The sequence below is a fragment of the Melospiza georgiana genome, chromosome 6, assembly GCF_028018845.1.
Source record: "Melospiza georgiana isolate bMelGeo1 chromosome 6, bMelGeo1.pri, whole genome shotgun sequence".
Classification (NCBI taxonomy): domain Eukaryota; kingdom Metazoa; phylum Chordata; class Aves; order Passeriformes; family Passerellidae; genus Melospiza; species Melospiza georgiana.
This window is the reverse complement of record NC_080435.1, coordinates 44,056,658-44,084,092: the sequence shown is the minus strand read 5'-3', so window position 1 is coordinate 44,084,092 and position 27,435 is coordinate 44,056,658. Positions and strand designations below refer to the sequence as shown.

At 40.2% G+C, this 27,435-nt stretch overlaps 1 protein-coding gene across 1 annotated transcript; it reads left to right on the top strand.

Annotated features, from left to right (window-relative positions):
• The first annotated feature begins 1,392 nt into the window (after positions 1-1,392).
• GTF2A1 (general transcription factor IIA subunit 1) lies at positions 1,393-26,132 on the top strand. The gene is made up of 9 exons (XM_058025480.1): positions 1,393-1,554; positions 8,616-8,717; positions 10,363-10,567; positions 12,836-12,900; positions 15,019-15,094; positions 16,357-16,490; positions 17,380-17,700; positions 18,591-18,680; positions 21,628-26,132. Exons 1-9 carry the CDS (start codon positions 1,525-1,527, stop codon positions 21,733-21,735), a joined length of 1,131 nt encoding a protein of 376 aa, XP_057881463.1. The 5' UTR covers positions 1,393-1,524; the 3' UTR covers positions 21,736-26,132.
• The last annotated feature ends 1,303 nt before the right edge of the window (positions 26,133-27,435 follow it).

Here is a 27,435-nt window from a genome sequence, read left to right as displayed (position 1 = left end):
AGGTCAGTAAGCACCTGTGGGCCTTGACAAGACCCTGAGGAAGGACAGCTGTAAATTCTTAGGTTGTGCTCTGTCCCTTTTCCTGGCCACCTCCAGCCTCAGCTACCAGCCCGGGTGGTGGCATACTGCCTACAACAGCAGCACATGGGCCTGGAGGGACAGCACCAGCACTCACAATGCCGAGCAGGGCTCAGAACCCCTTCCTTGTGGGCCCAGAAGAGCCATCTCTGCCTTGTAGATTGCTTGTGGGTTTTAATTGCCTTGGAGCAACCTCCCAGGGACTGAGGTGTTCATTTTTGCAGCGCCTGCCATGGTTGTGACCCTCAGCATGGACAGCAGGGCCTGAGCCACTTCCTCTGTGAGGGCTGCCAGCCCTTCTCCCAGCACTCTGCCCTGGCATGGCCACCACAGCCCAGCCCTGGTCAGCAGCAGCACAGCGTGAGCCGGGATGTGCCCAGGTGGCCAAGAAGGCTGATGCCATCTTGGCCTGTATCAGCAGTAGTGTGACCAGCAGGACCAGGGCGTTTATCTTCTCCCTCTGCTTGGCACTGGCAAGGCTGCACCTTGAATTCTGTGCTCAGTTCTGGGCGGCTCACTTCAGGGACAACATTGAGGGGCTGGACCGTGTCCAGAGAAGGGGAACGAAGCTGGGGAAGGGTCTGGAGCAGGAGTCTGATGAGGAGCAGCCGAGGGAGCTGGGGGTGTTGAGCCTGGAGACAAGGAGGATCAGGTTTTCGCTCTCTACCACCACCTGAAAGAAGGCTGCAGCCAAGTGGGGACTGGCCTCTTCTGACAGGCAACCAGTGACAGGGCAGGAGGACAGGGGAGGTTGAGGTTGGCCATCAGGGTGAATTTCTTCGCATAAAAGGTGATTAGAATTGGAATGGGCCGCCTAGAGAGGTGGTGGAATCATTATCCGTGGAGGTTTTAGGAGATGACACTCAGTGCCCTGGTCTAGCTGACAGGGTGGTGCTCCGTCATTGACGCGACTCTGTGGTCTCACAGATCTTTTCCAAACCAAACGATTCCGTTTTCCCGTCCCGCGCGCGACCACGGAACGCCCCACCGCCGCCAGCCGCGCGCGCCCCGTGACATCACCCGCCGGGCGGGGACGGCGCTCCGGAGAGAGGCGAAGCCACTTCCGCCTCGATAGGGCCCGAGCGCCCCGCTTCGCACAGCAACTTCCGCCTCGGTAGATGTCATGGCGGCGGGGGCGGGGCGCCCCACGTGACGCCTCCGGTCCCGGCGCGGTCTCGCGGCAGCTCTCGCGGTGCCTCGCGCCCCCCCGCCCGCGTCCCCCGCTCGCCGGCCGCTCGCGCAGCGCTCGACTCGCGCTATATAAAGGGGCGAGGCGGCAGCGCGGCGGCTGCAGCCCCGGGGCCGCGAGCGAGCCCGGCACAGGCCGCGGGGCCGCCCGTCAGCCGGGGCGGAACGCGCGGGCGCTGGGGGGACGCAGCCGGGCAGGTTTATTGTTTTAGGGGCGACTCCCCCCCGCGGTTGGGGGCGTCCCGGGGGGCTCGGGACATGGCGAGCTCGACTAACACAAACCCCGTGGTAAGGACCGGGTCGGGGGGCGAGGGGGGCCCCGGGGGTAGCGCGGGCGGAGGTGGCCGGCGGGGCCCGCCGCCCCCTCCCCCGCACTCCCTTCCCTCCCGCCGCCCGCCTCGGGCGGTCCCGGCCCCCCGGCGGGCAGGGGCGGCGGGGGGCGCGGGGCAGCCTCGCCCCCGCGGCGGCAGCCAACTTGTGGCGCCCGGCGGCGGGGAGAGAGGCGGCGGGAGCGGAGCGGTGGGGGCGCGGGGCGGCGGCCCGGGGGCGGCCCCGCGGGGAGGCCGGGGGTCCGGCGGGGAAGGGAAGGAAGGGCCGTCGGGCGGGGGGCGCCGCCGCTGCCGCCCGCGGGAGGCGCCCGGGGAAGGGGCGAGAGCTGGAGGAGCGCGGGCGCTAACGCCCGCCCCGAGACGAGGGGAAGGGGCGCCCGAGCCAGGTTTCGGTTTTGCGGTGTCGGGGAAGCCCGCCTGGGCTCCGCTGGAGCCATTTTATGTTGCTTTGTAAGAAGGAGACGATGGTTGAAAAGCACTTATCCCACTCCGGCCGGATCGGCTAAGCCGAGTGAAAGCCTTCAACTCTGGCGAGCGAGGCAGTATTTATTTTAAAAACAGAGAACGAAAGAAAAAAAAAAAAAAAAAGAAAAAAAAAAAAGAAAAAAATCCCCAAACCTCTCCCCCGTTCCCTTCTCGTGCTTTCTGCACCTTGGCGGGTGGCTCGCTGCTGCACTTGTACTCACAGAGGTTTGCAACAAGCAGTCACACAGACCTGCGCTGCCACCGAGCCCCCCCGGCCGCCGCTCCGCTCCCCGGCGCGCCCCCGGCCGCGACCCCCGCCCCGAAGCGCTGGAGGAGACAAACCCGGCGTCCCGGCGGCGGGCTCGGCCCCCTTGTTTGTGGCTCTCAGATCCATCATGGCTTCCCCCTGCCTTTCTGCCTCCCTGCTCCTTGTGTTCCTCCTCCCTGTGGCTGCCCTGTTTATATAGCGCTATTGCCGCTCTCTAATATAGACTCTGCTCGGATGGGAAGGTGCTTTCCAGCCCCACGTCACCGCCTCTCCATTTAAACACCACATCAGCCTTTAAATAGGGAGCGAGCCGCGGAGCGCGGGCTGGGAGGTGCATGCGGCGGAGGCTGGGAGGCAGACGGGCGGCTGGTCCTGCATCCCGGCCGGCCTTGCCCACCGCTCGCTCTCCCCGCCGGGCTGCGGAGCGGCGGTGCTCTGCGGGTGCGAGGCTGTCTCCTAGCCCGTGCAAATGGGCTTTCTTCTGCTTCTACGCATTGCACAAAGACAGTTTTCATCTGCTCGTGTGTTTGAATCTGTTCTGCCCTTTTTACCTTTTTTTAAATTTTTTTTTTTTAAATTTATTTTGCTTGGTTGGTTTTGGGTTTTGCTGTGGGATTTTTTGTTTGCTCAGGGTTTGGGGTTTTTTGTCCTTGGCGTACAGCTCGCAACACGTTCCTGTGCTCCTGTAAAGTCTTCAAAGTAGCTTTTCTGCTGCGTGGGGAAAGCAGTGTTTAAACGGTTCTTAGCCAGTGTATCAAGGAGAGTTGTGGTATTTATTTTATGGCGCATTGCCAAGGTCTGACTACAGCTGTCTCCCCAAAAGTGAAGTTAATATTCAAGTTTTATTCGTGGGTCATGGGCTGCAGATGCTGCTCAATAATTTATGTGTGTTTCTGATGCCTAAAGCGTACAAATATTTTATTGCATTCCAGGCAGAAGCAGTGGTTTTGGCATATTCACTACTTAGTTTCATTACAGTGTTTGGTATACTATCAAATATACAATAGAAAACGCAAAGTGTCTTAGTTTTCTTTTCCTAATCTGAAAGCATAGAGACATGCTTGCGAGTTAGGTTTATGCAATTGCAAGGAAACATCTTTGATTTGATATTTTGTCAGCTTTTGTATCAGAAAACTAGGAAAGTAGTCAGCTGTTACACGGAGGGCAGTTACTCAGGAGGATGCATATTGAATGTGTGTGATTTGAATCTTAGTTGTCCTTCTGTTTATGAACTTACCGATTTGTGGTTTTATTGTAAGAAAAGGTTTTATATCTGTGTACTAAATTAGAGGTTTTTCTTCTCTTTCTTGACGGAGGTAGTACTGAATTGCAAAAAAAATACGTATGTTGAATAATCTCCAGAGGACTTGTAAATATTTTTGACTCAACAATTTATTAAGACTTCTTTTCTTTCGCTGTAATTCTGTACTGGAAGTTCTTTTGAAAGGTGTCAATGTTTGGAATAGTAAAAGCCAAGCTTAAAATGAGCCTGCTTCAGATAGGTATGCTTTAGGTTAATTTTCAGTTAAGTAGTAAAATCGTACAATTTTATCAAGTTGGAGCTCATTCAGTAGCAGGAAATACATTACTTAGCCAAGGGTTGCCAAAGATCAGTAGGAACGTTTTGAAGTGCTGCAACCATGTGACTTTGGGAGCTGGACTAGGAGCCTAATGTGTCAATGGCATCACATCAGCATCTGATCAAATCTGAATTGCTAGAAATCTGTTCTCTGTAATAAAGGACAAATAATAGATGTTAACAGCTATATATAGTATAAGATTTTATGGGTGATAAAGGTAATACATTTGTAAAAGTCCAGAACAACATAAAAACTCAAATCTTAATGCTTACAGTGTAGATTATATATGTTACTCTTTTATGCACATCTTTGGTGTAATTGTGACTAGAAGTAGTTACCTTTACAGTGTTCTCTGCTGGCTGCCTTTGGCCAGCTTACAGCAGCAACCGCACAGCTGGGAGAAAGATTAGCATGTTTCAGAGAGAGCTGCAGAAGCAACAGGAATGAGCCATTGCCAAATGTACAGAGCATGCTGTGGTCTGTGTCTCCATCACATCTTGGTTATTGGAAATCCACATTGCTGAAATCCCAAGTGTTGTGATAATAATTACAGAGGATTGCAGTTTTTGTAGCCTTGAAGCGGAAGGAATGTAGGAAGTGTAAGCCCCCAAAGGCATGTGGTATTTCTTAAAATAGCTTGCTGGTTGCTCCTGGATTTGGAGTTGCATGTAGCAGTGTCACCATACTCAAGAGTTTTCTTTTCAAGATGCACAGAGACAGTAAAATATAATCATTCCCTTATGTTCTGGAGGGGAAAATAGTAAGATTCCAGATTTCTTCTATGTGTTTGTGGTTGTATCTAATAAATCAGGAATTTTAATTGTTGTCTTTAATCTGTAGTAAGTGCTCGGAATAGTGTTTATTGAAGAGTGATTTGAGTATTTTGCTCTTAAAAGAGCTTGACATTTACAGCAATGTACTCTTTATGAGGGAGGCACTTTAATATAAACCAGATGAAAGCACAATTATTTTAATAGCAATATTTAAAGTTTCCATTTGTTCACATTGCTTTCTCTGACTGAATGCAGAAACTTACTGAAAGCACACCTACTATGCCATCTTTAGACTTACTCAGTAATTGTATTGCCATGTTTATTTTTTGAGTAAGCAGTGTATGCAAATAGTTTTGTCATTCAACTTCAGACTCTTAGATGGCTTATATAAACAGCTTCAGCATCATATAAATATTGCTTAAACTTAACACTTTGTGTATGTTAAAAACAGTACAGTGTGCTTTCTTTTAAAGTCTGGAACTTAAGACTGTTTTGTAGTTTTACTGGATATGCCTCTTTTGAGGTAGGAAAAGAGCATTCTGTGATTCTCTGCAGAATTCCACTGTGAATGTCTCTTGAAGGCCTTGCTGCCCCCAGTATGGGAGATGTTCCACCTTGGCTGGATGTTCAGTAGGAGTGTACAAAAGAGAATTTTAAGTGAACAGGGTATTGCTCAGTATTATATAAATGTGTACAGGTAAAATCAGACAGACACTGTTTCATTATAAGCATGCACATGTTTTGTTTTCTCTTTTCTTCCTCCTAATCACAGGGCCATGAGTGTATCTTGTCTATTACTGTGTGATTAGAACCAGTGTGAAAATTCTGAGCCATTTTGAGATCCAGTGCACTGTGAGGCTCCTGCAGAAGGACAGGTGTATGTACAGGCTGCTGCTGGGCTGGGTACCCCACATGTCACTGAGCTCACTCCAGCCCTGCAGGACTGTCCCCTTCGGGGCACTTAGCTGCTTGCTTGGGCTGTTGGAAGCAGTGCAGAGGGATCCTGTGTCAGCAATGGCAGAGTGAACATCTGTGCTCTTAACCTGCCTTTCTGAGCTCTTGCTAAGCTAATGCTGGACTCTAGACACCAATAACTGCTTGAATTTTGGTTTTTTTGCTTACTTTCCTAGGGAAAAAAGGAAATTCCCATGCAGACTGTTGGGCTGTGGAGTCAGTTTGTTGTACCTGAATGTTGGTCTCTTTCTTCTAGGGCTTTATAGACTCAGAAGGCTCTGTGACTAAACCTTACAAAAATACCTGACTGGAGATAAGAGGAAGTAGTTACTGGTGGAAATTACTGGGGCCTGTTTGTGTAAAATCTATTTTATTAGAAAAGTAGACCTAATAGGTAATTTAGGGAGATGAGGATTAAAGGAGAAAATGCACCCTCCATCCTGCAGGAATTTTGATTGTAATTTTAGGCATACAGGTAGTTCTCTTGACTTAAATAAACTAACTCACATGCTTGAGGTTAAGCTTATTTATTTGCAGAATGTGGTTTGGCATTAAGGAACAGATGCTTTTAATGTAATAAGGAACAATATATGGGATAGGCTAAGTAGTATTTCCGTGCTAGTTGAATTGTATAAGCTTTATGCAATTTGTTTAATTATAGAAATAATAGAACTTAATGTTATTAAGTAGAATGTCTTTTTGCATGTTATGAATTAAATGGAAACATAATCCTGTTAATGGTGCTTGGTATTTCTGAGTTATTACACAGATTTAAAATACGAGCACTCAAGAGAAGTCTGGCTTTGAAAGTCTCTTTCAGTGTTTATAAACTCAGTTAATGCAGTATTTCAAACCTGGATAAGAGAGTATGCACTATGGTATGTATTGGTTTTTTTGAAGAAATTAAGTTGTGGACATAGCTGCTGTAAATGTAGTTGTCAAGGATGGTAAATTCCTCTGTTACTTGAAGCCAGAAATTTTTAGTAGTTTTTTTTTTTTTTTTTTTTTTGAAAACCAGTAATAAAAGGATGAATGATAACATTTAAGCTACTTGATTTGCAGCAGCATGTTTTAAGGTACAATGTGATTAATAACATGGAGTGGTATGTTGGGTTTTGTTGAGACTTTTTTTGGTTTATTTTTGTACTTTCTGGGAGAAGGGGCTGGGGCAGGGGTTGTAACAAAAAAAAAATAACTTGAGCATGCCCCAGTGTGGAGCTTTTTTAAGCAGTAAGGGCATAATGCACTAGGCAGCCATCAGACTGCTTATATCCAGGTTCCAGATATGTTCTTTTATTCCCTTGTAATCTTTATGCATTTTCTCAAGTTTTCTTTTCCCTTTTCGCCCTTCTACATCTAAAAGTAAAGATACTCAGTTTCTTTTTTGTGCCTTTTTTGTGTCTTTATTGACACCACTCAAATTTTCCCTGGATTAGTAAATCATGGGCTACTAGTCTACCTATATTTTTCCATAATTTAGGTATAACAATTCCATAACATGGGAAATACAATTTTTAGCATGTCTGCAACAAATTCAGCACTTCTGGAATACATGAAGAAAATGTCTGTGTATAAAATAAATGCTTCAGTGCATTTAAGTACATTTGTGTAGTTCTTGCACCTCTGGACTATCTGCTTGTGTTTGGTGCAGATTTCCTCTGTGTGCATTGGAGGCTCAGCCTTCCTGGAGTACAAACCCACTGCCCTGGCACAGGATAGTTGTTTTCCATTTATACAACATATCTGATGTGTGTGGCATCAGTCAGGATTTATTGCTTAAGGGAGCTGGGCACTGAGGCTGAGGAGAATGATGGTTTAGAGAAAGTTGTGGCTACTTTCTCAGTTTAAAATTGGTGTGCTCACAGGCCAAGCAGCAACCTTGGGCAGTGAAGTATATGTGGTTTGCAGGCTGCAAGATTATCAACCATAATTTACAGCTTATAGGGCTGCCTTGCAGTTAGATAGCACAGATATTTAAGCCTAGCCAAAATCCCATTGGGGTTCATACATACAATGAAAGGTCTCAGCTGTACTATTTAAAAGGTACAGCATGTGCATAGTGCAGTTCCCATGGGGTTTTATGAATTAAGTGTTGTGTTTTAATTGATAATGTTAAATGTTTGCATTCTCTCTTTTAAATTGTACCTTCATTTTAAAATTCACAAAATGGTTGATGTTGGAAGGGACCTCTAGAGGTCTTTTTGCAACCCCCTTGCACGAGCAGGGCCAGCTAGAGCCCAGGATGATGTCCAGATGGCTTTTGAGTGTCTGCAGGAATGGAGGCTCCAGAACTTCTTTTGGCAACCTAAAATGAACTGACAGTTTACTTTTTTTCATAGTTTAGGTGTGAAAGCAGTATAATAATAACAGCATATTTTTAGTATTTCCCCATGAAAAGTGCAGAATGTAAAAGCATGAGTAGTGATTGAAAACAGAAGTCTGTCTAACCTAGTATCTTAAGGAGTTTCTGAAAACAAGTATGTAAGGAAGAACAGGATGTTCACAGGAATCCTTCCCATTTTTTGAACCTTCAGTGGTTTTCCGCTCAAGATCATTCTAAGCCATCCTTGGTGCAAGTACTAACAAGTTTCTTTTCCTGTCTTTAATTTACTTTCAAACTTCAAATGTTCTTTAATGCATTTTTCACTCATCTCAGCATTTTTGCATGTTTGGCATCTACATTTTCAAGCAGAAAACAAATTAACTGAATGGAAAACAATCTCCTTGTCTCTTTTAAATTATACTCTTCATGGCTTGATAACTCTTGTGCTGTAGTTGTCACAGAATATCGTGAGCAGTCCCTTCCCATTTCACCTTGTTTGAACTGCTCTTCCTGATTTATACCTTCCTGGATATTTCAGTCACTTGAAAACGTGGTGTATTCTGAAATGCAGTTTTTTGTGGGGGGAAATCTTATCTTAATATTAAAGTGACAGATTCTTTTCAAAACAGTGCTGACTAGTTGCTGTTTTTTTTGAAGCCTAAATTGTACAGGTCTGTAATTGAAGATGTCATTAATGATGTCAGAGAAGTTTTTCTGGATGAAGGAGTGGATGAACAAGTTCTCATGGAACTCAAAACAGTAAGTTGAACCTAAAGTTTTTGTTAATAGACCAATACAGCAGTTAGTTTCCAAATCTGGCTACTGTTGTTCACAGTATAAGTACTAATATTTAGTTAATTAAACACTGCAATCTGCATATCTGTATCCCCATGTAATTTGAATTGCACTGTTGTATAGGTAGATCTGCTCACCGTTATTTTCCCTAATCTGACAGCAGTCATCTGAATGCAGTGTTACTTTGATCCCCAAAACATTGCATTTTTAAAAAAGGGAAAAATATGTTTGTTTTAGAGACACATAGTTCTTTGTTTCTCTGCAGGAAAAATAAAATGCCTGCCCTGTTTGATGTTTTCTTGATGTTTTTGTCTTTCTGAAGAAGAGATGCATTGTTAGATACATGGTCAGATTTTTGCATGTATGGTTTGTAGTTTCAAAGGTATTGTCATTTGAGGGGTTGGTGTGTAATAAATCACACTGTATGCATCATGCTTGCCTGAAGCTCTGATTCAGAATTGTTTTACATGGAGTGGGTTTGAATCAAAGGTCCATAATAAAGGCAGGATGTTAACCTGAATTTTAGTGGGTCTCCTGTAGCTTTCTTCAAATTCTTCAGGAGTAAAAAAAAAGCCCTTTATAGGTGAAAGGAAAAAATGGCAAAACAAAACAGCAAAAAGAAAGGAAACTGGGAAAGTAGATGACTTTTTGTATCATGTTCTTCATGAGCATGGTATCCCACATTCACAATATTTTTGAAGTATTAAAAAATGGATGGAGTGGGAAACAAATTTTGAATTTGTCTAGACAGAAACAGGTGAAGACGTTTCCCATGAGACCATGACCTCTCTTGGTGGAAACACAGTGAGAGCTATAAAAAAGTGCTGTGGTATTTGTGTCTCAGATGTGTTCTGCAAGTGATGTCAGAAAAAATTAATGAGGAAAGAGACAAGAAGGAAAATGAAGTATTGAAGAGGAACCCTAAGCAGATTTTGAAATCATGAATCCTGAGTGCCTGTAGTCTTCTAGACTCTAATGTATTACAGAATACTCTTTGTTGCTCTTTTTACAAGAGCTGCTTTTTTGCATCTGCGTCTGTCCTTTGATGACATGTCAGCTGACATAAAGAACTGTAGAGCTGGAGAAACTGAATTGATATTGATATTGTGGTAGAAACTGTATAAATGATGGTAGAGAGGCATTATCTTAGGTATGCTGGTAGCTTCTGTTGTAGGAGGCAGTAGTCTTTTAGGAAATGTTATTGAGGAGTTCCAAGGAGAAATGGCTTGAGGAAAGCTGTAATAAAGAATTATTTTTGTGATTAAAGAGGTAAGAAAGAAGGATTATAGGAAAATGGAAAACTTAAAGTCTTACTTAAAGTTACCAGTTTATCTCAATTCATGCTTCTGTTAGGGTTGTTGTGAATCTTTCACACTTGGAAGAAAGAAAGAATGTTAAAGTTTAATCTTGGACTGGAGAGAGATATTTAATTCCTTTTCTTAACTCTGTGAAGTTATCTTTTGTCTGTATCTGTCTGAAGGTTTTCTGGGCTTTTTGCACAAAATAAACAGTGAAACTCAGTTTTGGAGTACTGTCAGTCATTATATTGTTACAAATCCTGTAGAGTAAAAGTTATACACAGATATTTTTGTTTCCTTTTCCAAACTAGCTGTGGGAGAACAAGCTAATGCAGTCTAAGGCTGTAGATGGCTTCCATTCAGAAGAGCAGCAGCTTTTATTGCAGGTGCAACAGCAGCAACAGCAGCAGCAGCAACAGCAGCATCATCACCACCACCATCACACACCTCAGCCGCAGCAGACTGTGCAGCAGCAGTCTCAGCCACAGCAAGTCCTTATTCCAGCATCTCAGCAAGGTCAGACTTCGTCTCTAAACACTCTGAAGTTAGTCCAGCTCCTTAGCATGTTCTAAATCTGGGGCTGGATGCTTCTCTGGTGGTTAACTTTCTGTCTTTCTACTTGGCCTCTATTCAATGGGTCAGGAAAGCTGGGGGAAATGTGTTTTGGTATTTAAGTCATATTCTTTAGAAGATTTTGAAAAAGCTGGATTCTTCTCTTGGTCATCTGTAACATAACATGCTTTCAGAATGAACAACTTTCAAAACTCCATTAGCAGCTCTAAGTTCAAGCCAATATAAGCAATTGAGAGTTTAGTCATGAGGCGGTAATGTCATTGGGAGGAAATTATTTCAAAAAACCATTACTGGTTGGCATCACCCAATGCTAGGACACGAAAAATACTTCTATAATAGTCTGAGTATATGTAGATTTTTTTTGGTCTTAAAAAATTGCACATTGTGTACATGTGGATGTACAGGGTGTATTTTAGCTAGGCGTAACAGTATTGTTTCTTGTTGTAACTATCTTATGTGTTCATTAATAATTTAATGAAAAATTTTTTCAGCTGTTATAATTTCAGCTGAAAACTGAAATAAATACTACTGGATTTTACTGCATATATGCTGAGTAAGCATATCTGCCACCTATGAAAGGCTTGATTGAGTTTTCAGTGTATTAAATTTGTGTGTGTGGTAGTCGCAGACTTCAGTCTTCTTGTCAGCTTTCATGGATCAGAAAACCTATGTTGTCATAGCACGAAAGATACGATTTGATATCCTTCACTGTCTCCCCCCAAAACCCAACCACCACGTATTCAACACAGTATAGAACTGATGTGATCAGTTTTTCCATGATGTCGTTTTGGTTGGTTTTTTGTGGTTGGTTTGTGGCACTTTTCTCACAGGGAGGGAAACATGGGTGTTGGTTACTTGTTTTCTTCTTATAGTGCTTTTTATTTTGGCTAGACATAAATAGTTTTGTGCGTTGGGATAAAATTAATTTTGAGATGAACGCCTCTCAATAAACACGGCTGCCTCAGAGGCTCGGGGTCCCCGCGGGGGCGGCCGCTCACGGCGCCCTCTGGCGGCCCCTGGGCGGAGCGGCCGCGGCTCCGCTGGCCCGCGTTGCCTGCGCGGGAACATGGAGGGTTCCCTGTGCTCCCGGGGCAGCCGCAGCCTGATTTACTGCTGCCCACTGTTGTGGCTTACAACTAAATGACAGCACGGAGATTAAATGAAATGAGGTTATCAAAGCACTTCCATGACAGAGATGCAGCTTTCTGAATTACTTGACTTCCCTGTTCCATGGTGGAGATGGTATAGTAGCTCTTCACATGACCTGGTGCAGTCCCAGGCAGGGATCAGGATGATCAATATGGTGATTCCTGCTGTCCTTTCTGTGGTCCTGCCACAGGTTCATGAGATTTCCTTAATCTTTTTCCCTCCTTCATTTCCCTGAAAATTGAAGATGCCCTCAGATCTCTGTACAGGTTTTGAGGCTTCCTACCCTAGAATCTTTCCTAGAAACTCTTATTCCTAATATTCTTAAGTGTCATTTGTTTAAAGGATTGGGTAGAGAACAGTTTGTCAATGACAAATTAATTCAAATTGCTGTCATTTTGAAGTTTACTGTCAGTGATAATAGCAGTGGCAAGCTGCTTGTTCCATAAACTTGGCCATATGCACTTCCAGATGATCAACAGGTTGTTGGTATAGTTTAGCTAGCCTTTCCTTTAGTGCACCAAGGCTGCTTTGTTGTGTGGGAGAGGTGGTTTATTGCATTTCAGCTGCTTCTGCTGCATTCAGAAGACAGTGAAGATGATGAGCTTAAAGCTATGCTGACTGTGCATAGCTTAGGCTAACTGCAGCATCCTGCTACTTTTCATCTTGGAATAATTCTTGCTTAAGTCTGTTTTAAGAGTTAGCTTTTTGTTTTTGTAGAACTCTGGTATTGAACATCGTAAATTTTATCAACATCTCAGTAATACCTCTAATTTCAGAAGTACATTTTTAATCTTGCTTTTACCTAGATACAGAATAGGTAACTGAAGCCCTTGAAGTAAGATCTGTACTGTAAAGGCAAAGTAGTCATAACACCCCTCCGAGCTGCTGTTGAATATTGTCTTGAAAGTAAAACTTACTAAGACCAGAGACTGCTTAGTATTTGGTTTTGTGGTGAAGCTCAGCTGACATTTAGGTGATAATATTTCTAAGTTGCTCTGGCTTGGAAGGTATTTGGGCAGATTGTGTATTTTTTGTTAAACTCTGGTTTTTTTTTGTTTCTAGCACCTCAACAGCAGGTTATTGTGCCAGATTCCAAGCTGATACCACATATGAATGCATCAGGCATGGTAAGAGAAGAAGTTTATACAGGCTTACACTGTCATTATGTAAATTGTTTTGATTAAACAGTAAATACAAATTTCTATTAGTCATCAGATGCTTAAAAGTAATTTAGGGCTCACTGGCAAACCTGTCTGCCACCTTTCTGAGTTCTGCTGCTGCACTTACAGTCTAGGAGTAGAGATGTATGACTTCTGCTGACAAATCTATGGCTTACTTTGATCCTCTTCTTGAATACATTTAACCAAAACTTTTTTAAAATCAGAAATTGGAATACTGCTGGTATGAATCTCCATGATGATATATACCAATATACCAATATTGATATATTGGTATATACCAATAGACCACTAGTAACTGATGCAAACATAATGTATTTACTAGATGCAGAAAAAAGCATTAAATATGCTGAAACATTAGTTTATGTTAAATGAGAAATGATTTAGCATTTCACATAGATCTTTGCTGGTCACATTAATTCCATTCACTAATCATGTAACAGCGTATAGAACTGACTCTCATCATGCACAGTTTTCTTATTTGCTTATCTTATCTTGCTTAATTTAAAGAGAAATGACCCTGGCTTAATTTAAAGAGAAATAAGTTGTTTGCAAAGCTTTGAAGATAACCCCTAGTATAAGTTTAATTATGTGTATTATGACCAGAATTCATTACATTCCTATCACTTCTATGGCAGAAGCCCATGAAGCAAAGTTTCATGATGCAACAAGTTTTGAGGCGGAACAGCCTTCTCTAACTTTTCTGTTTTCTGCTGATCTTGCTGCAGAAAAGAGCCTGAACTTTGTTACTTGAATAGCATGATTTACCTACAAGCTAAGAGCACATAAACATGTCACCTTTTTCTTACATTTGATAACCATTTCAGAGGGATTTGTAACTTTACAAATCCAACAATTAAATGTGTTTTTATCTTGTGTCAGTTATCTCAGGGTATAGAAAAAACGACTATGCCAAGCTTTTTAAACTCTACTGCTGTCAAAATGTTGATGCTTTGTCTACCACAGAGAACTACTGTTCAGCAAAGAGTTACAATAAATTTTGAAATATTGTTAATTAGAAACATTTGAGTTGATATGAAAGAGTGGATCTGACAGACTGAATATTTTGGAAGGCAGAGAGTAATGAGAGTTCATTCATCTGTGTTTGTCTGGGATGTGAGGATGCATAAAGCATATTTTGGTTTTGTGTGATGATCTCTAATCTTGGGAGATGTAGCTGTTATATTGACAGTATGGGAAGATCCTGTTACTTCTAAACAGGAAATGTGCATTTTACCCAATAATGAAGTTTAAATCCTTTCAGTAACAAAGAATAATTGGCCATGGTTCCCTTATAGTAGGGGAAGGTAGCCTTTTCCATGGCAGCTGAAGTGGGACCCTTGAAATGGAGAGGCCTCTAGAGAAGTCCATCATCCTCTGCAAGTTAAGGACTTAATACAGATTTTTGTGTTTGGAGCTCCCCTCTGTTGAAACTCTGTTTCCTTGCAGGTTCAAATCAGTACTCATTGATAGTTCCACTTTATCTTTGAACCAGCTGTCTTGAGAGAAAAAAAGTCAGTCTTTCTGTGAACAGTCAGTACACAGTATGTGTAGGTTCACTCAGAGGAGCTGTGTGATGTGGGACTTGAAGAAGAGTGCAAACCTGATTACTGTGCCTTGTGAAAACAAGGCAGGCCAACACAGTTGTTGCTTCAGTCAGTACCTTATGTTCCTTCAGATTTGTAGGCCCATAGCCTTAGCTGCTTTGAAAAAGTGTAACTGAACTTGCCACATGAGCAATGCAGTGTTGTGCTGTTTTAGTAGATCAGCAGAGAAAGGCAGAGGTTTATCTGCTGAGCTTGCAGATAAAGCAAGAAACCAAGTTGCGTTAGGGTGTGATATTTAGTGATTCTGCTTCAGTCTTCTTACTATTAGAGAAGGAAAATAAAATAATTTTTATATGTAGTATAATGTACAGTTGAAATGTCTTCATTTTAATAGCTACAGGAACTTGTGTGCAAACACTGTAAATGGCAATAAAAAGTTCAGTATGTTCAGGCAGCATGTTGTGGGATGAAACACTGTCGATATTACGTTGGTGGTTAAAACGCCTTTCCTGTATTTCAGAGTGCTGCAGCCACTGCAGCTACGTTGGCTCTCCCCGCTGGTGTTACTCCAGTTCAGCAGATACTTACAAATTCAGGTAACTGTCTTAATATTGAGAACAAGCTATAGTTTTAAGAGGGAAGCATTCTGTGCCTTACTTCCTGTTATTTACTGCTAAAAAGCAGGATCTGGCCATCCACCCTAACAAGGTAGTGCAGTCTCTTTACTTGATTCCTGCGCTTTTTGCTCACTGACTTTCTTAGGAATCTTGTGGTCCTGCCCTAATGGTGTTATAGGTTAGAATCTGTCTAGGTTTTTCCCACTTAGAGAAATTCTAGATGCACAGGGATTGATGTTGCTGTCTTTCCTCTTTGTGTATTTCTGAGCTTTGTGATGCATGATCCAAGCTCAGGTACTGAGCTACTATGAAGTAGGATCACTGCTTCTGTGACTTCAGAAGAGTAATGTCTTAAGGTTTTTCATGCCTGCTAAGCATGCAAAGTGGAATTTCTAACTTAGCTAGCAATGCTAGCTTTATTTCATATTTATAGTTTCTAAATATTGTTATGCCAAGCATTTAGAATATAATTAAATGTTACTTTGATGAACAGCATATCTGATATTTCATGTACTTTCATGTTATGTTGATTTTGTGAACCTAATTATAGCTCTGTACTGCACAGGAAGTAAAGAAAGGCCTAAGAAATCTCATGTTCTAGATCTAGTTGCTGCTTTTGCTGGAATAATTCAGCTATGCTCACCAGGATCACCTGGGACTTTACCCTCCTGTTTTAAACACTATAATGTTTAATGGTATATAGGTGGAGTAAGTTTAAACGTGCAGCTGTTCTAAGAATCAAAATTTTCCCAGTTTTAAGGAAGTGCGTCTATGTTTGTTATGGCACAAAATAATCTGCAGCCTACATTTGTTACTTTTGTAGTAATAATTCAATCTTGAGCATTTATAGTAATTTCTTAGACTAGGGCTGGGGAAGTCCCTTCTTTCAGGTACATTTAACTGTTTTGGTAAATAGGACTTTGCATTTTGCTGTGAAGGGAGAGCAGGAGATCCATCTGAGGGAAATGTGTAAAGTTCAGGATTATCTAATTTCTTCTCTCTTCTTACTTTACCTTTCTGATAAGAAATGTAAAAAACAAATGATGATATTTAGGTGGTAAACAACCCTATTCTTTGTTTCTGGCACAGCTGGAATTGCATACTGTCTTTTCACTGATGAATTGTTTTAGCATTTCTCTCTTTTAATTGCCATTGTTCATCCAGGAAACGAGCTTCTAAACTAACACAATTTAAAAAGTGAACTTGTACATTTGATTAATTTGATACTTATTTTACTACAGGCCAGATCCTCCAAGTAGTTAGAACTGCAAATGGAGCTCAGTATATTATTCAACCACAGCAGCCAGTGGTTCTACAGCAGCAGGTTATACCCCAAATGCAGCCTGGTGGAGTACAAGCACCTGTTATTCAGCAGGTAAAGGAGATTTTTTTTTAATAGGTACACTTGGAAGAAAAAAACATTATAGTAATTACTAATTACTGTATTTTTGTGAACAAGTTGAACTAGAACACAAACTCAGAAACAGTACAATTTAAAAAAAGAGAAGGTTGTGTCAAGTGTGACATGGATTTTTTTGGTTGTTTTTTCTGTGTGTTTTTTTTTTTTTTTCTATAAAGAACAATCTTGAAATGTTGTTTTTAATATCACTTTTATTCTTGCCAGATGTTGATTGGCTGCAGTTTAAAATTCCTTGTGTGCATCCCTGATGAGTTATATTCGTGCATAATCGTAGTCTACGTACTTTTAAATTAATTCAAATGATTCTGAGTCACCTCACACACAGAATAAAATACCTAAAACTGACACTCCTTGGTTATTTCAGTAGTAAATACAGTGTTTTAGGAAGATTATTGTTCATTGACAAGGTCAGCTGTGTGTTGAAACTGCGTTAGCACGAAGTCACGTTGGCACAGTTGAACAGTTTAAGAATGACTAACAATTTGTGAAGAGTTGAATTTTTTTATAAAGAACATTTCTTAAAATAATCTTTTGCTTGAATTAAAATATTCCAGTGCTGTGTTTGGAACTCAGGTGTGGTGGTAGTGCTCATGTTTTAGAATGGACAGACTTTTAAATTTTTTTCTTAAATTTAGTAATGCAGAATGCAGAAAATTGAACAACAAGTAGTGCAAGAATGTATGGGATTAAAATTGAAATTATGTGCCTGATATAACTGGAATATTTGTAACTCTTCTGTAATTAGTTCAAGTCAGATTGATATGCTCTAATTGTTTCCTTTGAGTCTGTGATGTGGTGCTCTGTCACGTTAGCAGCCACAGTACTTACAGTGATGTTCCATCAGGTTTTGGCTCCTCTCCCTGGAGGGCTTTCCCAGCAGACAGGAGTGATTATTCAGCCTCAGCAGATCCTGTTTACAGGAAATAAAACTCAAGTTATACCTACAACAGTGGCTGCCCCTACACCAGCTCAAGCACAGATTCCTGCAGCTGGTCAGCAGCAGCCACAGCAGCAACAGGCACAACCACAAGCACCACTTGTTCTCCAAGTTGATGGAACAGGGGACACATCGTCTGAAGAAGAGGATGATGAGGAAGAAGAGTACGATGATGATGAAGAGGAAGAGAAGGAAAAAGATGGGGGTGAAGATGGCCAAGTTGAAGAGGTAAACATAATATTATGGGGTTTTTTGTTGGTATTTTCAGGAAAACTGTCTATATCAAATAATAAAATTACTTCAGTAATTTTGAAAATATAACTTTTACCCCAATTGAGTTGTGGAAATTGTGTATATTAGCAAAGCAGCGCAGCCGGGGAGGGTGTGGGGAACACAGCAAAAATTAGCTGTGACCAGCACCATTTAAACACTTCAATAGGAATATTTTTGATTTTATAGAGAGGTCAGTTATGAAGTCATATAACCTTCATGAGCAAACAGGAATGGTCAACTCTGCTTGGGACCAAGTGTGTACAAAAGCAGAGTGCTAAGATAGACAAAAAGGAGAGCAGCATTTGGTTCAGTGATGGGACCAACAGATGTGGTCTACCTGTATCTCATTGGCTATTCCATTACTTTTTGTTACACAGGAGCAAGTTTGATAACTCAAATTTTGTTATGAAGCATCTTCTAGAAACACATCTTACCTTAATTTAATAAAATAAGGAGACAGGAACAGGCATAGTAGTCTTAATTTTGTCTTTGAGTTGGCTTGGATTTGGACTTCCGCCAGTGGTTCTTACCACTTGATGCTTTACAAAAATGAAAATCTCATACTTTTGCATGAACATTTACAATGAAGGAGCAAGAATGGAGTAGATGTGTGTTAAAAGGCTGCAGTGCTTAGAATCTGGCCTGGACATTGAAGTTCCAGACTAAAATTCATAAGGGTATCTTCTCAGGAGGGAGGGTAGGAGGCATCAGCACTCTGTTGGAAAGTCTAATATTGCATTTTGGGTCCTGCAGTTCATAGACAACACTGTAGCCTCATGCTAATAATTGAAGTAACAGCTCTAATCTTGCCAGCCATCACAACTTTTTGCATGTGTTTCTTTCAGGAGCCTCTGAACAGTGAAGATGACGTGAGTGATGAGGAAGGACAAGAACTCTTTGATACAGAAAATGTTGTTGTGTGCCAGTATGATAAGGTAAATCTGTACAGAAAACAATCAAAGAGTTTTACTGTCTCTGTTCTTAGTATCAAATTAAAATTTTTAAGTAGTATCTTGGTAGCTATTAAGTACAGACTATAATGTGAGTGGAAATGTAAGAATTACCTATTGTTTTTAAAACAGGTTTGTGTACCATGTTTGTACTAAACTTGGTAATAGGTAAAACTTAGAAAAAATTGGCTGCATTTTATTTTTCTTTGTAGTGTCTCTTTATGCCCTTTAATAAAAGGGCAGTCTTCTGGGACCAGGAGAGGTGAACTATTAAGTTTGTACATTTATTGTGGCTATAAACAGAAAAAGTAGTCCTCAGGATTTAGACTTGTGGAAAACTGTTCCTTGATCACTAAAAATATCTCTTCTGGATGATGGAATGGTTACCAGAGAATACTCTTTCTGTGCTATGCATTGTGCTATATCAAATGGCAGTGTGGAATGCTTGTGCTTGTTTTGCTTTAAATTCTGCTCAACTCTCTTGCAAGAATTTAGTCATTACAGGAGATCAGATTTTCCCTGGATTCATCTGTGCTGGAAACTTTTTAAATGTGTCTAGATGATATCAGAATCTTTTGGCTGAGGTAGTACACAGATTATTTGATGTGGATTTTTTTTTCCTTTTCCTTCTGCTGTACTTGATTAATTGGGCTACAACAAATAGGGATCCTTTTTAAAGCAGGGGTTAAAAAACCTGTAAGCTCCTGTGCTGCAAAGAATGCCTGGGTTAGCAAGTCTTCAGTTATGCCAAGACTCTACTTAGACTTGCCATCAGATTCAACACAGAATTTAAGACCTGCATCCCAGCCATCTGTCTTCTCTAGACTGTAATCCAAAACTGTTTTGAGGCAATTTGTAAGGAATAATGAGGGACCTCAGAACAGCAGGTAGAAAAGCTTATTGGGAGCTGCTGAAACTGAGCAACAGGAACTACTCTGAAATCCTGACCTCTTGGAAGTTAGGAACTTGGTAGGGAGCAGTGTCCCTTGTTAGCTTCCAGTGCCACATACTCTGAAAGGACTTCATCTCTTTTCAAGAAATCATTATTCAGTTTGTCCCTAAAATGTATAGGATCAGCTTAGATCTGAGCAGTTCCCTCCTGCCCAGTGCCCTGCATCAGCTGATGGTGGGTGCTTCTGGAGCTGTGAGACAAGAACAGACATGTAGCAATGCTCATGTAGAGCTTTTTACAAACATCCCTCTGTGAACTGTCTCTTGAGGAACAGAAAGTGCCTTCTTTTCAAATGGCCAACAGAGAATTTTTTCCTCTACTTGTTAGAAACCAAGTTGATTATTTTTGAACCCTTGAAAATTTAGCCTTGCAACAAGAAGTTTTAGATATGTATTATGTGGAGGATCATCTCGTTTTTAAACTCACCAGTTTGATATGATACCTTCTAGTTCTAAAGAGTCTTTTCTTTTTTGCTTTCTTGGTGCTGTTTATGATACTGCAGATGATCATAACCCTCCTCAGTCATGTCTTTGAAATCAGAGCTGCACTTTATTTGTACCTGATTCAAATGTTTGATTGCTATTCAAATATTTGATTGCTCTTACTTTCATTCTGCAAATCTGTTTAATTTTTCTGTATCTTACTTGTAAGGGTAGATAAGGTTTAGGGAGAAGCACAGGTAACACTTCCATTTATTTTCTGGTGTGGCAATGTTCTGCATTAGTTTGTGTATGTTTTCGGCCCCACTGGACACAGAGCTGATATTCTCATGAGAAAGTCTTAGAGCATTGGAATCTCATTCTTGACTTGAAATTGTTAGTTCAAACCCACGACTTTTATTGTCTTTGTAAATTGAAATTGATTTTTTTTCCCATTGTTACTGTCTTCATGTGCCTTGAATGCCACCATTGTTTTCTTACACAATGAGTTAGGGCAGTGACATTGTTCTGCAGCTCTTCAGTAACTGGTTGTATCATCAGTACATTTTGTCATTTTTCAGATCCTTAGTAAGCTCTTAAACTGTGTGGACTCCAACCAGCACAAACCTTAGCTGAATGAACTCTATTTTGCTGTAGAAACTGTGATCTTACCTGTGTTTTCTCATCTTTATTCAGTTATTCATCTGTGGACCTTCCTTCTAACCTCACAGCAGCTCAAATGCTTCTGATGAGGGATTTTTGTGGAATGCCATTCAGTAGGGCAAGTAGTGTATATAGGCCAGACTTTCCTTGTTCATTTACTTGCTGACTAACTTTTGCCACTGACTGTCTCTTGTTCAGCTTAAAGTGAGAACAGATCAGGCAGTACTAGAAATAATGAGTAGAGTGATATGGTCATAGCTGTTTGGTGCCACGTTGCTGTTTCTACAGCACTAATGGTACATGGTGAGACTTCTCATGCTTGATAAAACTGGAAAAATTTTAACTTCTTCTAGAACCATCTTTGGTCTAGAATTACATCTTTGTTCTGTCTGCAGAAGTTTATGATAACCTTTCCTTTTGGACAGTATTTCAGCTTCTGAAAAGTCTTTGCTTTCTTTGAGTATCTGGTCATCTGGTGGTCTTTTGGTCTTTCAGATGCAGTTTTTGATAGATAGCAAATATTTGCTCTGTGCTTAAAGTATGTGGTGGGGGGGTTTGTTGGTTTGGGTTTTTTTTTAATTTTGCCAAATTTAACCTTTAGGCTGAATTTTGTTCAGTTTTCTTTAGTTTTAAATTAAACATGTAGGCTGGACATCAGGAGGAATGTCTTCACAGAAAGGGTTGTTTAAACATTGGAATGGGTTGCCCAGGGAGGTGGTGGAGTTGTTGCCTCTGGGGGAGTTTAAGGAAAGACTGGATGTGGCACTCAGTATTTTTAATAATTCAGTAATGTATGTCTAATAGTTATTTTTATTTTTCTTACCATTATAATTTACTTATGCATTATTACCTATTTCTGATGCAGAGTAATAGGATAATGTTTTTGCCTTGTTCTTAGATTCACAGAAGTAAAAACAAATGGAAATTTCATCTCAAAGATGGCATCATGAATCTTAATGGAAGAGATTATGTATTTTCCAAAGCCATTGGGGACGCAGAATGGTGAAGTTTTAAAAGACAAAACAAAAGAACTCCCTGTAAAAGGAAAAAACAAAACAAAAGCAGGAAAAGTTGAGACTTGGATATATACTCCAATCAAAATGTGTATCTGCACATCAGAAATAAACAAAAGTATTGGAACAAAGGTAAAATGTGGCAACAAAGACACTACTTCAGATGAGCAAGCCATGGACTGTAGCAGCTATAGCATTGTCTGGGAGCTGGTTTTGTGTGTTAGGAATACCTTAATTATCAATTCTACATACAGGTACCTACAGCTGGTATTTAGCATGTAAGGCTTTGTCCCCCCTGCCCTTGATTTAAGATTTTAAAATACTTCTTCCACTGATTGAAGGAACTATTCCCTTTGATAGATTATTAATCTGAAAATGCTTATTGTGTGTACAAATCTTTGCTTTGAACACTTCCTTTTGGTAGTGAGGATGGTCAGAATCTTACTTAAACTGCGTGCAAGCTTTGTACAGAAGGGTAAGAATTAAGGTGTTAAATTTTAAATAACTTGTATAAGGAAAATATTTTTAATTCTGATATGCTCATTAATTATTATATCTATTTGTTGTTTTCAATGCCATTCCCCATAAACAGGTTGTTGTTCCTAGCAGTTACAAAATGGTAAAATGATTTATGTTTCAAAATTATTTTAATTTCATGTGATAGGTTTTATCTAGGGCTGCATTTTTCAAATTTGAAGCACCTCATGCCCCACAAAAGTCTGATTGTTTAACTTGTTAATTATATTCTTGTTGTTTTGTGGTGGTTCAGCATCACTGAATTTAAAAAGTTTCCCTTGATTTTTTTAACAAAAACATTTTTTAAAGGGTTTGGAGACCTTTTGAATCCAATAGCCAGGTAATGCCATAATAGATGCATTCCTTTACCTGCTTACTATGTTTGTAGTCCAGACACCCATAAATAATTCAACAGACCCACAAGAATGACTAAATTTTTAATACAGAAAATCACATAAAAATTCTAACATCATGGCTGCAACTCTTAATCAAAGATCTGCTTTACTAAAAAGTACAGCCAGAAATTACCTGCAGCAGTTAATCTCTCTGAAGTTTCCAGATGGCATATAATTTCATGAAGAGAGCTGCACAGCTTTTAAGAACACAGATTTTGTTAGAGTATCTTTAGACTGTCTTGGTTACAGCAAATTGAGCAGTCAGATGCACTAAACCTTGTGTAGTCACTTTTTCACTTGCCTTTTTTATTATTTGTTTGTTTGGGGTTTTTTTGTGTTCAGTTTGTGAAAAGCAACAAAGTTATTCCCCCCTCCTTCCCTTTCTCTTTTCAGAAGTTGAAGAGCTTTTCTTCCTGCATAGGGCCATGCTTGCAAACCCTGCTTTTGGAAATGCAGTTACTTCTGAATGAGGAGAGGGAATGGGCATTATACTTCAGAAACTGTTGAGGAAGGAATGTTCATGTGGCTCACCATTTCAAAAAAATTTTGCATTTTGTTGGGTGCTTGAAAAGTTGATGAAAAAAGGACACAACAAAGATAATTTTTACTGAATTAGCTAAGACCATGAGAAGCAGGCATGATTTCTGACTTTATTTTTGGCTTGAGAATGAGATATTGTAAACATTATTTAACAAAGTCACAAGTGTATTTCAGCAGGATGTAACAACTGCTTTAATTTTCATTCTCTGATTCATTTGCCTCCAAGTGCATTTGTAGTCTCAGTAGTATGTAGAAAAATCACAACAAATTGTAAAGAAGATTTTATTGCTGTGATTTTGTACACCTGCTCTCTCATTGATAATGACTGAAACTGCCTGTGGGCTATGTCTACAGCCATATGGTTGTTTGAAAGCCATCTACATTCATAAGCTTTATGAAAAGTTAATTGATGATTCTTGTAATTGATTCTTCAGTAATGGAATCATCATTTTAGACTGCATTTTTACCTGGGGGCTTTCAAGGTATCTCAAACTGATTGGTGTTTGCTTTCTTCTGAACAACGCAGATATTTTATTTTTTTACTGCTGTTGACACTTCTATGTACAACTGCAAGGAAATCAATAATATACCAACTAATTCCTTCCGTCACCTTTTCCATGTCTGTTACCAATAAGTCTTAAGTAGTAGACTTCAGAAAAATTCCCATAATGCTGCACAACCAAACCAATAAAAGGATAAAAACATCCCTTTAGCTATAGATTCCTTTTTATACTCTTGGAAGCCAGTTTACTTATACAACACTTTGTTTTCATACAACTTAGTGATATTTCTCACCCACATACATATACTAGAAGCTGCATAGCCTCTGTATTTTAAAGGGTAGCTGAACTTTAAAAGTAATTAAGCTTAGACTGTTCTGAAGGATGTTAGAAGCTTTCTGAACTTGCACAGCCTCTTGCAAGCTAATTGTATGGTATGCTTTTCAGATAGGTTTTGTCTTCAAATACAAATATCTGTGAAGTTTTGGGAAAGCCAGTCAAACCATGCACATACCAAACTGTGCTCTTATTGCTACATCAAGTGTTCTTTTTTTAAGTCAAAAAGCATGTTTTAATTTCATTTTATTGTAGCAGCTTGCTGTAAGAATGTAGTTTGCTTAATTTTATTATTATACTTGAATTTTTAATCATGGTTTTAATTATATAACTGAACAGACCATTTCATTAGGTTCAAAAGAAACCATTCCTTTCAGAGGGCAAGGGATTCCCATGTTCATAAGTGAATTTTCCCCCTTAGAAATAGCGCTTTTTTTTTCCAATTTAAATAGTTCAGTATTATGGAAACAATTAATGGTTTCAAGAGGGCTTATGTTAAAATTTGCACAGATAATGGAGCACCTTTTTTATGATGGAAAAAAATGGGGAAGATAACTTCAGAATTTTAACCATGATGGCTGATGGAAACTTGTAGAGCAACTGGGCAAAATTGAGTCTTGTGCCTTTTCAGTTTGCAGAATGCTTGTTTTGCCAGTATGACAATGATTCTTGAGAGAGTAAATTTCCTGCAGTGCTTCAATCAGAAAAGCAACTTTTTTGCGCTAATTCTGTTAGGTTTTAGTGTGTGCAATCATTTAAAACCATCTAAGTGGAAAACAAAATGAAATGTTTTCTTTTAAGGAGATAATAGAGAATTTAGTCACATAAGGAACTTTATTGGACTATTTAAATAAAATATGTTTTTATTCCCCCTCAATTGCTGGTTAGCAACAAGATTTCTTTGAGATTTCATCATCCTTGTTCCTGCATTGTACTCATAACTTGCTTTTAAACATCATTCAGTTTCCTCAACGCTATTTAAAGTGACAGTTGTGGTCCAAGTTTATTTCCAGGATTGATATGTGATTCTGAAGCACATTTTCTAGAAGAGAGCAAAAAACATGTTGTGTCATGTAACTGATTTTTTTAAAATAAATATTTTCTTATCTTTTTGCTGCACAATTAGGAGTGTTAAAGTAAACTTCATTGAGTCTGTGAAAGTAATTTCACCTCTTGACAGTTAGTAGTAATTATGTTACCAGATAACACTACCAGAGTAAAATTTCTTAATTTCAGTGAAGGAGTTGAGACCTTGTTAACTGAAGTTTGTATTGATTTAATCTGTTCAATTTGTAAAAGCTCCTTTCAAAACAATAAACCCCCCCAGAATTTCCCCCAAAGCAAAAGCTTCCTGATAGAATGCAATAAGATGTCCAGGAAATGAACAGTGGTTTTAGGGCATCGCACACTGGATTGATACTGGGCTGCCTTACACAGCACTGTGGGATTTACTGTGTGCCATCCCACACCACCCATGCACCACTATCTGATACTATAGAGTTCTTCTGAGACTTGGAGATGAGTGACTATACAAGATGAAGAAACTTGCATATTGTTCTGTATTGGTGTCTGGCATTTAAAGTCTCGTTTTCCCATTGCTGTGATTGGTTGGGAAATGTGTAAAAACCAGTACATTGGTTTCCATGTTGTCTACTTTTTTCAGGCAGTTCATGCAGTGTGTTTTTTAATTATTATTTGGTGGATTAGATGTTGTGGAACAAAAGGAGCTTTTTGAAACAGGAAAAACTACCTTGGGTTAGCTATATGTACAGTCATCCAATGAGACATGTTCCAGAGTGCATAGGGTACCAATAGATTATGGAGTGGGGGACTATCCTTTTTTGCTGTTCTGAGCTACTATTGTCAACTGCTGTTGTACATATACTGTTATGTGTAAGGGGGTAAATATATTTATTATGTTTGTAAAATTCATTCTGTACAATTGCAGATCAAGGTTGCTCCTCTGTGATATACAGGATATTATGTTTCAAAGGCCATGCTTGGAATACGATTAGAGAACTTAGTATTTTGATGTACTAAGACCTATTTTAAGTTTAATATTTTGCCTTTGCAAAAACTTTAATTAAAGATGTTATTTAAAAATGTTTGCCACTTCATTTACTATCTTGCATGTGCATTTGTTTCATATATGAGGCTTATTACTAACCCATAATAATGTTGAAGATTCTGCATTGGTTTTTATCACATAGAGATAATTTCACTTGTTCAGTTTGCCATGCAGATTTTCTGTTTCATACCATCACAATGTTATAAAAAAATTCACAGCTTAATCATGGGGCCAGACTTGCATATTTTTTTAAGGGTTTTGCCCTGTGGTAACCTAAGGTTGAGGTGTTGAGAAAAGATTGGTTAAACAACTTGGTATTAAGGCCAGTGGTATCCTGAGGTGCCTTGGAACAATGGCCTGTGGGTTGAGGGAGGTGATCCTCCCCCTCTGCTCAGCCCTGGTGAGGCCAGTCTGGAGTGCCATGTCCAGTTGTGGGCTCCCCAGTACAAGAAGGACAAAGAGCTACTGGAGAAGGTCCAGCAAAGGGGCACAAAGATGGCCAAGGGATTGGTGTATCTTTCTTAGGAGAGACTGAGAGCTGGGCAGGTTTAGTCTGGAGAAGACTCAGAGGAGATGTCATTCCTGCATATTGTAATTACCATATAAATGGGTGTCAAGATGGTGCCAGACTCTTTTCTGTGATGCCCAGCGACAGGAAAAGGAGCAATGGACCAAACCAAGAAACTCCACCTCAATGTGAGGAAGAACTTCTTTACAATGAGGGTGGCAGAGCAGTGGCACAGGCTGCCCAGGGAGGTTGTGGAGTCTCCCTGTCTGGAGACATTCAAAACCCACCTGGATTAGTTCCTGTGTCACCTGCTCCAGGTGACACTGCCTGCCAGGGGGGTTGGACTGGATGCTTTCCAGAGGTGCCTTCCAACCCTGTTGATTCTGTGTGACATCTTGATGTTAGTTCTGTATGTGGAAATGCGAGAAGTAAAATGCAGAGTTCTTGGATGATAAGTGGCCAGTGAATAAGGTTTTGTTTTCATCAGTTAATCTAATCTGACAGAATTGCTTTCAAGCAAGTGACATCCTTTTAGTTCCTATCTAAAAGCAGTATCTTGAGACATGACTTGTGATTTATTTTTAAATCTAGGTCTTGAACGTGAAACTCTAAAATAATTAGGAAGAAAATTAATGTAGGTTATACTGCCTGTATGGGGGGTGTATTTTGGAATGTGATGATTATGAAGCAATTTTTTATCTACAGTGCTGTCAAGATACAGCAAACCAAGCCTCATGAGGAGTGGTGGTGTTTTGTTTTTTCCCTAGTATTCAAGGATGAACCCCCCTCCTCTGCCCCCCCCAATACTCCTCTTTACTCTCCAGCCCTCA